The sequence below is a fragment of the Lytechinus pictus genome, chromosome 1, assembly GCF_037042905.1.
Source record: "Lytechinus pictus isolate F3 Inbred chromosome 1, Lp3.0, whole genome shotgun sequence".
In the NCBI taxonomy this organism is placed as follows: domain Eukaryota; kingdom Metazoa; phylum Echinodermata; class Echinoidea; order Temnopleuroida; family Toxopneustidae; genus Lytechinus; species Lytechinus pictus.
Genome location: NC_087245.1, coordinates 13,626,510 through 13,638,552, shown reverse-complemented (window position 1 = coordinate 13,638,552; position 12,043 = coordinate 13,626,510). Strand labels below are relative to the sequence as shown.

The following is a 12,043-nucleotide window of genomic DNA, read 5'->3' as shown; positions in this document are numbered from 1 at the left end:
CAAGCAAACAGTCAATGGAAAATCATTTTCCAATTTATCCATTATGATAAATAAGAGTAATCTTTAATAAAAACTAAGAAATACAGATAAGAGCATACCTCATCCATTTCTTTCAGGCTTACCGACCATGTTTGAGCCCAATGATGCACAACCCTAAATACTATATTTAACACACAAACATTTGTCAAAAGTCTTTATAATATACAATGTGCTGATATACACTGCATCAGTATATTTTGCTCGATGCTTCAGAAATTATTAGAGAAAAAAACAAATTCTACAGCCCTCCATTAGCAGTGCAACGAAAACACTATCCAGGCAAATAATATAAATTATTTATGAAATCTTACATAATAACAGTAAAAAAAAAACCTCCGGTTCCCAATTTGAAGAATAAGACATTCAAATTACCTGAAACGGAAGCATAATTTGGGTCCGACTCAAAGCTAACCGTTAACCTGACATTGTTGTTTGGTACTCCTTGATTCAATGTTGATGTTTGAAGTTCTACTGGATCCACATACGTTATTACCACTCCTACACGTAAAATACAAGAAAACATCTCAGGATTTGCATAAAATCTATCAACATTGCATTTCCAAAAATCCTTCTGCTTTTCAACATCAGTAAATACATGGTAAGATTTATTCATACTATATGTTCTGTGAGGATATATTTCAGAGTTTCAGAAGTTTAGCTTCAGAATGTATACATAATACTGCATCAATCATCACATCCATCACTTTTAACTCTGTTTTATGCTCAGCTTTATGGTGTGATGGCATGCTATGGACGATGGGGGGAAAATGATAAGTATATCAGCTTCATCCTAAAAAAGAACCTTCTCATCTGTTTTCTAATTTAGAGCTGCTTATTACGTATCTTTGAGGATACTAGAAGTCGTCAGTGAAAGATCAATAGAATGTCTAATAGTAGAAAACTGAAATCCATCTTTTTGGAGGAGACTTAGAACATATGTCAGATCGCGAAGCCTGGCGTACCATTGTTGATTCATTCTCAGATGCGTCCGATTTTTAGTAGTAGTGTAGTGTAGTAGAACATATGTGGACTTATTTTATTTCTTCACCTGTAGATGCAGACAGCTTACCATATCACCAAACCTGTGAGGGACCTATTATTCTGATACATCATCATTTTGAACGTATTACGTCACAGTATCTGTAAGACCATATAGTCTGATACTGTACTACAATAAAGATTGGACAATCTGAAATTATTTCCCACCTAATGATTGAAATGAGAAACTCTTGAGCTCAAGAGCAAGATAGAGACCAAAGTTATGTTTGTTTTTTACAAGCAAAAAAAGGGGGTTGCAATTTGCAAAGGATCTTGTTCCTAAAAAATAACTTAATTTCTGCCTGTAAGGACCCCATCTGCCTATCCACAAAAAAATAAATAAATAAAAAATAATAATACAACTTACCTCTACATGTGATCTGAATACAACCTTTAGGTGATCCAGTCAATGTCAACAACGGCTGTTCAGAAATAATTTCCACACAGAGCAGAGAGATTTCATCACAACCATAATTTGATAGGGAGACCCTCAAATCTGTAAAGAAAACACAAAGACAAAAAGGATGAGAATTAAACAACTCAATGTATTATTCCTCTATAAACCAGGCTTATGATTTTAATATATTGATTCTAATTTTGTTACAAGTGCACCATGCTGTTGATTACTAGATTCTGATTATTTTCAAAACTTCAATCATTCATAAACCTACATATAGATTAAAATTGTTAATAAAGGGTAAATATCATTATCAACAATCAATTTTAGGGAAAGATTCCTTGTACAGAGTGGAGGAATGATTTCAGTCCATGCAGGAGGTGTAATAAAGTAATAGGTTTCATTTTAGGGAAATATACATCAAGTAGTAGTTACTACGAAAAGGTGCGGCAAAAAGCTTGTAGCTCATTGTTTTATCAAGCATAACATCACTGCATCGTAAGTAAACTTAGTGCATGCTGCCTGTGCCCAGGGCCGGCCGAAGACAGATTTCATTCATTAAAATAATGTGAGTGCTGTGGCTTCTGGCTAAAATACAGAACTTCAAGGGTGGGTATGAAAGTGGAATTTTAGTGACTAAAACTTCTGCAGTATCTGAGAACTTAGAATTAATGTGAGGCTGTGAGCATGGTAATAGAATTGTGTTCAATTATATAACTGTTGACTTGTTTACAACTCCAACACAAGGTTTATACAGATGCTACCGTGTACAGGTCATGGAATTCAGTACACGTGCACTGACTTGACCGGGCATGTACACATGTACCCGAAACGGGCCTAGAAGCAAGACATGGTATCCAGAGGTCTAAATTAGAAACTAATTACCATCTATTTTATATGGAAACAGCTCTCCAGGTGACAGTGGCCTTGCCGTTAGCAATCTACTCGATATCTGAACAAGCTCAACAGCATTTGAAGCATTGGAACCCGAAGCCAATGTGTAGTTAAATTGGAAAGGGCCAGGATGAGGAACTTCTATGCCATTGACTGCTGGTACATTTGTAGTCCCAACCATAATACCCACTGTTAAAGTCTTTTCTTGTTGTTCCACGAGAGGAAGACCCATTAATTTTGTTATGAGAACACTGTCGACTGCTAGATCTGTGGGTAGAAAAGAGAAGTAATGAAATCATCCACTATTCATACTATAAATGATAACCTAAGCCACAGGTTTTTATTTTAAAATGACATTGAAATCTAACTTGGTGTTAAACACACATAGAATAAACTTTATCCTCAAAGTTCAACAGTGCATTGATATGACACCCTATGTACTTGTTACACTAGCATCAACAAAAGATGCACTACTACATGTACATCTACAATACGTGTATATCAAAGAGATTGCTTAATAATCTTTAGATTGAAAAGGAAGCTCATTTTGATACCTGAATATAAAAACAAGACAGTTTCAAAATACAAGTCCAACTCCTATCCCACAGGAAGCACTATTGAAAAGCTTCAGCCATTATATGAAAACGACACAAAACAATACCAATGATTCAATTGTACCAATGATTGAAATATCTCTTCTGGTGAGAAAATAATCTCAAAATCTGCTTGCAACCTATCCAATACATTTCTTCCATCTTTTCTTAGTTGTTAAGGGTGTTGATGTTCAATTAATATTGTTATACATGTATATGCATATTTTATTTTTTGGGGGGGCTCTTCTTACATGTAAAGGGGAAGTTCACCCTCATAAAAAATATTTAAAAATATTGGTGAAGGTTTGAGGAAAATCCATCAAAAGATATTAGAAATTGAAGTTTTTGATCTGTGACGTCATACGCGAGCAGCCAACTTATGTCATACAAAATGCATAAATTCACATTTTTAATGGTTCTTGACTCATTTTTTAAATTTCTTTCAGGGCCGGGTGTGAAATGATTTGTCTGTTTATAAACTGAAAGTAGAATAAAAAACATTTTCAATTTTCCGAGAATATGACATTTCATTGATTTTTTAACCATACAATATGTAGGGAAGATACTCGCATAAGACGTCACAAATAAAATAATATATATAATCCCAATATCTGTTTTATTCTATGATGTATTTTCCTCACACCTTCAACAATATTTATTATTTTTTCTATTTTTATAATAATTTTTTTGTCAGGATGAACTTTCCCTTTTAATAATATTCCCCTACATTGATTAGTAGAACATTATGTAGTTGTTTCATGATTAAAATTTTAAAACTACCAGTCTAGAAAATAATAATTTATGGGAATTAATATGATAAGTCAATGTAGGGTCTAAAATGCAAGTTTGTCATGAAAGTAGCAAATTTATCAGAAAAAATGATATAAAAAAAAAACCTAGCAACGATCTGGTATAATACCCCTGTCAATACCTTTACTTTCTCCCTACATGTATATATCAATAACGATTGAATTTGAATTCTACAAAACCATATAATTTGTATTTTTTATTGTAATTATCATGCAAACAACTTACCAGTTTGTGAATGAACTCTTTGGATGAAACACTGTAAATTTAAAACAAAAAAGAAAGAAGAAAATTAACAGTCAAGGCAAATAATATGTAGAAATGAGTAACAGAGTTAAACAGACTCAAGAGAAACCCAATAGAAAAGAGTATGGTTCTTTGAATTTTGATTGAAATTCATTTTGGGACCAAATTCTATTTTTGGAAATCATCTTGTACCTTGCTCATTATTGCTATTTTAATAGCAGTCACAAATAACCACATCGTAAAATTACATAAAATCAGAAAAAAATATATTACTTCCATTTCAACAAGAAAATTGTATGATTAAGTGTTGTTAAATTGATTTAAAAAATAATTAGAACTGCATTCTTTATCACCTTTTTTCCAATAACCACAGCCACTGCTGTATTAGAATTTAATACTATGAATGATGCATTGCAATGTAAAAGAACCGTTAATTCATATATTAAAAAGACTTCCATATACAGATACAGGTAGTATGCAGATCTACCCAGCTCTAAATATTATAATGTTAATACATTTTTAATGACATTTCTGAGAGAAAGAGGGATCCCCCCATATGGTCAGGCATAAAGCCACATGAACATGTAATTGTAATGTAATATAGAAACTCAGCATTTACTTTAACTTACTAGAATAGATAGTCAAATAATCAAATCCATAAATTAATGATAAAAATAATGATGATGATGATAATACTAGTAATAGATACTTAGGTGTTAAAACAAGAAATGTCATAGCGCATACAAAGGTCAACCCCCCCAAAAAAAGGCAAAATATGAAAAATAATATGAATTTTAGGCCTAATGTTAGAATCTATTATATTATAAATCAATCAAATACATCACACATGACATTCTTTAAGTAGAAAAATGATGGAATGATGAACTAATTCTCGAGGTTGAGAAAAATGTTTGAAGGGAAGATCAAGACCGAAAGCTTCAGCCTCTGACCGAAATAATGACAACGTTAGACTGATTTTTCGTTTTAACATTCGTTAGGTCTAGATCTACGGCTAACGGCTAGGCCTAGGCTATCCGAGTGCAGCGCGGCGCCGCAGTGTTGTCGTGGAGTGTGAGTAAGAGACCTGCACCTGTCCTGACTCCCGAGTCCTGACCTGCAGCCGTGCAGCTGCAGGGACCAAGTCCAAGCCAGGCAATTAAGCAGCGTATTCTGAACAAATTTGATAGAAATATGGCGTACATGTATATATATCCTAAAACCGACATATAGGATCAAAATGTTCCCCAAACCGTTGCCCAAACAATAAAGTGCGGCTATGATCTAAAGAAATTAATAATCACCGGTAGGCGGTATATTTCCAGAAATCATTGGCATTACCAGACGACAGTCGACAATGTCTACATGTATGATAAGCTATGTACATGTAGTTTTTCTTATGAAGCGCTATATGGATTGGTATCTCACGGAGGGCGTCATCCCAGAAATGATATGCATAAAAATATAGTAAAATTTAAAAAGCACAAACAAATGTATAGAAAAAAGACATGTGGATGATTAATCCAACATGACTTGAGTATCATGCAGTCGTTATAAAAAAAAAATTCATTGTCTTCATGCAGATGTAGAGGGTACATGTAGTTGCCCGGGGTATAGTTGATGATGACAAATTGATCCGACATGCAAGATAATGAAATCTTGCTAGATTATTTAATAGCAAGAGGAGATTAATTTCAATTTGTATTCCAACATTTTATTGTTTATTGAAGCTTTGATCCTAATGATCACCATTTTTTTTAAATATATAAATCAATGACAACTGTACCCCAAAAAATGATTTGTCATGTTTGTGGTAGCAATGGGTCGATTGCGCTAAGTGTCTTTGCAAGAACCGTCTTTCGTGTCCCCGGTTCGTGTCGCCGATTTAATGATGCGACATTTCCAATAAATTAGACCTGCCTGCAAACTGTAGTTGTCCGTTAAAGTTAAAAAAAAATATATAGTGATGTGGAATCTCGTGAAATTGTGTTTATTTTGAAGCTACCTAACGATTTATTTTTTGTTTTGTTTATCAGAAATTTAAGAAATATCCCACAGCGCATCATAAAAGATGGGCGACTACACGGAAAGACGGTCCTTGGAAAGACCCTTTCGTGCAATCGGCCCCAGTTCCCTCGTAGACATGAGAAGGGTAATCTGAAAACAAATTATCACAACTGTTCAGTGACTTCTTTACGACAGTACGATTCTATAGAAAATAACAAAAAAATACAATAGTTTATGTTCGAAAATAATAGTATACTAGTGTCACATATCAACAAAAAATTTTAGCACAGGAATTCATGGAGGCCTGAGCAAAACATAAATAATAATATAGGCCTATTCACATGCAGTCGAGAAAAAAGAATAACGTGTATATACATGTATATCCTAATATGTTTTTTATGTTTAACCAGCATGTCAGGTTGGTCCTTGATAGCTTCCAGACATGTTAGAAGAAACCATCGTTTCTCATAAATGAAATTTTGTAGATTAACAGGTTAACAAGCACCGAGCTTTATAATTAAATGGTTTCTTAATATTACAATGAGGTGTTATTTATGTGCCCAATCAGTTGTTAAACCATGTCACTTGTGTAACTTTTCTTGGTCTGGATATTTTTTTTTTTTTGCATTTAAGTTTTTTTAATCTCCCAAAACTTTATGTGACTTATAGAAATTATAGATTTGTTATAGTCTACATGCGAGGAGTAATTACGTAGGGCGTGGTATACCTCACCGCCCGAACCGTGTGGTTCACAGAGAGAAGGGCATATATTGTTGAACTCGTAGAGCGTGAAATATCTTTTCAACTCTTCGACGTGTCTTTCTATTGATACGAAGAAAATACATATTTTCATGCAATAGTCATAGGCCTCCACCTGGCCGAATGAGCAGTGGCAACACAACACGTCTGTTTCAGCTCTGAAGGGTAAATTATGTGAGGCGATTATCTACCCTGCCTCCAAAGTTGCCAAAGTTCGAATGACGTCACATTTGTATCGATCTTTACACACAAGGAAATTGCCATTTTGGGAGATTCTGCATCATGCAGCAAAAATATTTCAAATTGGTTTTTATCATAAGAAATACAAGAACCATAATTATCATGATAAAATTCTATAACAAATTTTGGTTTATAAAATAAGCATCTTTCTATTTCATAAGGAAATTACCTGATGAGGGTTGGATTTGGATTGTTTTGTATTTCCATCAGGACGAATCCAAAATATAATAGAATTAAATAACTTTATTGTGCATATTCTTATACATTTAAAAAAAAATCTGACTTTAAGAACGCGTAAAAATTATGTTAAGAGACGGGAGCGGTGCAATGACATGCAACCTAGAGACTCCTCAGTTGGACAGGCGGCGGAAATCTGGTCCCGATATTGCTCAGTTTTTCAAATACCATTATCTTTTTGAATTCGTTCATACAGAATACGCTATACACACGGTTCTTCAGAAGCAAAGCTCTATTTGTCAAGGGGTCATGGTTCACTCTTTTAATTCTCAGAGTGATTTGGTTCATACGGAACGTTGGTCCGAGGTGCGTTGGTCCGAGGGCCAACGCACCAAACAATCTACACCGTCAACGTCAACGGCACAAACCAGTACACCAACGCCGGAGGGCACGGGTGAACCGGAGAGTGCATTCACGCTCGCAGATGTTATGCGCTCTATACGGGAATCTGAAGTTAGAGTCTGTGCAAAATTAGATGGTTTACAACACAATTTGGATCAGATCAAGACGAAAGTGGATGACTTAGAAGCAGCAGTTGATTTTAATGCATCGAAGGTCGATATTATCGAGAAAGAGAAGCTTCCTCAGATTGAAAGCGACCTAAGGAAGGAGGTTGATCAACTTCGTACAAAGCTCATCGAATCAGAGATATACCAGAGGAAGAATAATCTCTTATTCTACGGGGTCAAAATGGAGCAAGGAGAAAATGTCTATGTCGTGATTCGCCATGTTTTTACTCTACTTGGTTTGAGCAAAGAGGAAGCGGAGGCCGTTTGCCTTATCAATGTGCATAGGCTACCCCAACGCCACTCACAAGAAGGTGTCCCCCATCCTATCATAGCCAAGTTTGTCTATATGTCACAACGTAATCGAGTCTTAGCTGCGTTCGAAGAGCGAGCTTACAAGAAGAGAGTCGCCACAGATGCTTCGACTGGAAACACCACAGGAGTCGAATGGAGATACCCACCTGTTACACAAGAAACATCTAGGCTTACAGTGAGAACAGACTTGCCTCCAGCACTGAAGGCAACACGCAGTGAGTTGGCCAAAGTTGCATACAAGTTGAGAAAAGAAAAGAAGCTGTCTACTAAAATAACGGTTGTTAGAGCGAAAGTGGTCCTCTTCTACAGAGAAAAAGGAACCCAGAAATGGGAAATACATAAAGAATAGCGGTCTTGCATTCTCGATCTTCATTTCGTTTACAATTACAGAGAACAAAATTCAAGTTCATTTATTTTATTGAACACAAAGTGCTATTGACATTGGAAATGAACACACAACTTTTGATCAGTTGTTTTTATACTGATATTTATTTGCCCTATATACTGCATTGAATAGAATTTTTTATTTTTTTTTCTGCCACATTGACCATTGTGGTTTCTCCCTCCAGTAATATTCGTGAATTTTGTAAACATGTTAAAGGGTGGGTTTGTTAGCTCCTTTAAGGTTTCATGTCTTTGACATGTTCCTCATGTCTAGCATTCGATCAGTCAGACGTGTCTTAATTTTTTCACATTTATCAATGTATTTGTTCGTGTACAAGTGTTACACATTTAAATTTTCTTTGTATATTGTTTCTATGTACATAGTTTGCCTTTGCCAAAGATGTTCTTTTTATAGTTCTCTTGCGTCAGCTGAAAGCAAAACAAATTCCAAGTGTTGGAAAACAACTACTGTTAGGGCAGTTGCTCAATGTACAATTTTGAAATTTACATTAGTCTTTATAGTAACGGTACTTAGGAATGGTGTTTGCAACAGTGGAAAGTTATATTTAGGCTTCTATATGTTACAGGTGCAAGCCAAAGCAATACATCTGACACCTGTCATAAGTACATGTACATGTGGGATGCACGGTTACATGTATGTGTTTGTGGATTGGTACATGTATATCAAAGTTACAGATATGATACCTTGCTATGGGTTTTAAAGAAACGAGCATGAAGTTTTTGTCTTTGAATGTGAGAGGTCTAAGATCAGGGTTTCGGAGGCAAAAGGTATTTGGTTGGTTACGAGAAAAAGAAATCGACATTGCTCTCCTACAAGAAACATATAGTTCAGAAGACGTAGAAAGTAGTTGGTCTTCGGAATGGGGCAGTGATGTACTCTTTTGTCACGGATCTCCTCATAGTAGTGGGGTCATGATACTTATCAATTCAAAACTAGATTATAAAATCATTTCTAAACATGTTTCAGGTAATGGTAGATATTTGGTTTTAAGAATTATTATAGACGGCAATGAATTTATAATTTGTAACGTTTATGCACCAACAGCTGATAAGAAACGTGAACAAAAAATATTTTTTGACCATTTATTATGTACCTTAAATTCTTTTGATGATATTGGGACTACTCCTCTATTAATTGGGGGCGATTTTAATGTGATTTTAAACATGAATGTTGACAGACAAGGTGGTCATCCAACAACCTCGCAGGCAGTAATCAGTCAACTTAAAAAATTACAGAGTGATTTAGATGTCATTGATATATGGCGTGTACGTAACCCCATCACGCGTAAATATACTTGGAAACAATTGCGGCCTTTAATCCAAAGTAGATTAGATATTTGGTTTGTCTCCGAGACCCTGCAGGATTATATCAGCAAGGTAGATATGATACCCGGAGTGGGTTCTGATCATTTGGCTATTATTTTAGAATTTAAAGTACAAGAAGAAACAAGATGTAATGCTATGAATTGGAAATTTAATAACACCCTATGCGAGGATGAAGTGTTTTGTTCTGAAATGACGAAAAATTTAGATCTGTGGATTAAAGATATTTCACAATTTGATGATATGAGAATAGGTTGGGAATTTCTCAAGTATAATATTCGCCTATTTTCACGTAAATACAGTATTGAAAAGGCACGGAAAAGGAAAGAAAGGCGAAGAGAACTGGAAAACAGGCTAAAAAGGTTGCAATTTCTGTTGGATTCCGAGGGTGAAAGGCATGCTGAGGAATATAAAAAGATTGAAAGAGAATATGAGTCTTATTTAGATTATATAACACAAGGCATCATATTAAGGTCTAAAGCAAATTGGATGGAATTTGGGGAGAAAAATACTAAATTTTTTCTTAATTTAGAAAAAGGCCACAAAAATAAATCGTCAATTTTTAAACTTAAGCAAGGCGATTGTATACTTACAGATATGAAAAATATTAATTCAGAAATAAAATCATTCTATACACAATTATATAAAAAGCCTAATGTCGACTCGAGGCAAAACTCCTTATTCTTAGGACAAGAAAATATTCCAAAGTTATCCTCGGACTCCAAGAGTAAATGTGACTTGCCGTTAACGTTAGAGGAATGTACATCATCCCTATTACTTATGTCAAAAAATAAGTCACCGGGAAACGACGGTCTAACGGTTGAATTCTATCGCAAGTTCTGGGGTAAAATTGGACAGCTTTTGGTAGATAATCTTAACTACAGTTTTCAACAAGGTCAACTTTCTAGTTCACAAAGACAAGGTTTAATTACACTCATATCAAAGAAAGGGAAAGACAAAATGTTAATCGAAAATTACCGACCCATCACTCTAGTGAATGTTGATTTGAAAATTGGTTCTAAAGCTCTTGCAGAAAGATTAAAGAAAGTTCTGCCTGATTTGATTCACCCCGATCAGGTAGCATTTATAAAGGACAGATTTATTGGAGAAGCTGTCAGGACAGTTAAAGATGCTCTTTTCTTTTCCGACTTGAAAAATATTCCCGGAATATTATTAAGTTTGGATTTCCAAAAGGCATTCGATTCACTAGACCATTCTTTTTTGTTGAACGTCCTCCGATCATTCAATTTTGGAGAAGGATTTTGTAACTTTATTAAAGTTTTATATACCAATTTAGAAAGCGCGGTAATGAATCGGGGTCTGTCATCGGGTTATTTTCCCGTTGAAAGAGGTGTTAGGCAGGGAGACCCATTGAGTCCTTATTTATTTGTTTTAGCTATAGAGACATTTGCCATAAATATTCGTGAAAACAAGACAATACATGGTTTAAAAATATCGGACAATTTAGAATTGAAATTGTCGCTGTATGCAGACGACATAACGGTTTTCCTTTCAGACAATATTTCATTTAGACACCTTTTGAATACACTTCAGAATTTCCGAAAGGAATCATCACTCTCTATCAATATTTTCAAAACAAAGGCAATGTGGATAGGAGCCTGTAAAGATAATCAACATTCACTAGAGAATATCCAGTTTGAGAAGTCTTTGACAATTCTTGGGGTAGATATAGCTTATTCACCCAATGTTTTTTCTTTACAATTGCAAAGAACACTTGATAAAATTAGAGTACAGTTGAATTTATGGAAATCTCGTCATTTATCTTTAATAGGCAAAATACAAATTGTCAAAACCTTTGCCTTTTCGCAATTACTTTACCTTGCAAGTTTGTCAAAAATCCCAGATTATTATATAAAAGAAGTTAATAAGTTAGTTTTTGGGTTCATTTGGAACGGCCCTGACAGGATCAAAAGGGAGATACTTGTTAAGCAGTATGAAGATGGGGGGCTCAAAATGATATGCTTAAAATCTCTTCTACAAGTGCAAAAAGTCAAGTGGATACAAAGAGTTTTTACATCCAATTCAAAGGGATGGAAGATTATCCTGTTAACACTGCTTCAAAATGTAGGTGGTGACTTTATATTCCATTGTAATTATGATCTTAATATTTTAAACCTGACAATTCCTGAATGGTATAAAGATGTCATGCTTAGTTGGAGCACAGTATTTCAAAAAAACATAAAAATATGTAACCAAATGCTATGGAATAATAGATGCAT

General features: G+C 34.7%; 1 protein-coding gene across 1 annotated transcript in view; it reads right to left on the bottom strand.

Annotated features, from left to right (window-relative positions):
• LOC129263629 (uncharacterized) overlaps window positions 1–4,022 on the bottom strand; it is a 76,849-nt gene extending 72,827 nt beyond the window's left edge. Inside the window, exons 1-4 of the mRNA XM_054901534.2 lie at window positions 3,997–4,022; window positions 2,360–2,635; window positions 1,445–1,573; window positions 412–537 (exon numbers count right to left, since the gene is read on the bottom strand). Of these exons, the coding sequence (XP_054757509.2) occupies window positions 412–537; window positions 1,445–1,573; window positions 2,360–2,600 (496 nt within the window). The 5' untranslated portion in view covers window positions 2,601–2,635; window positions 3,997–4,022. The remainder of the gene's footprint in view (window positions 1–411; window positions 538–1,444; window positions 1,574–2,359; window positions 2,636–3,996) is intronic.
• Between the last annotated feature and the right edge of the window lie 8,021 nt (window positions 4,023–12,043).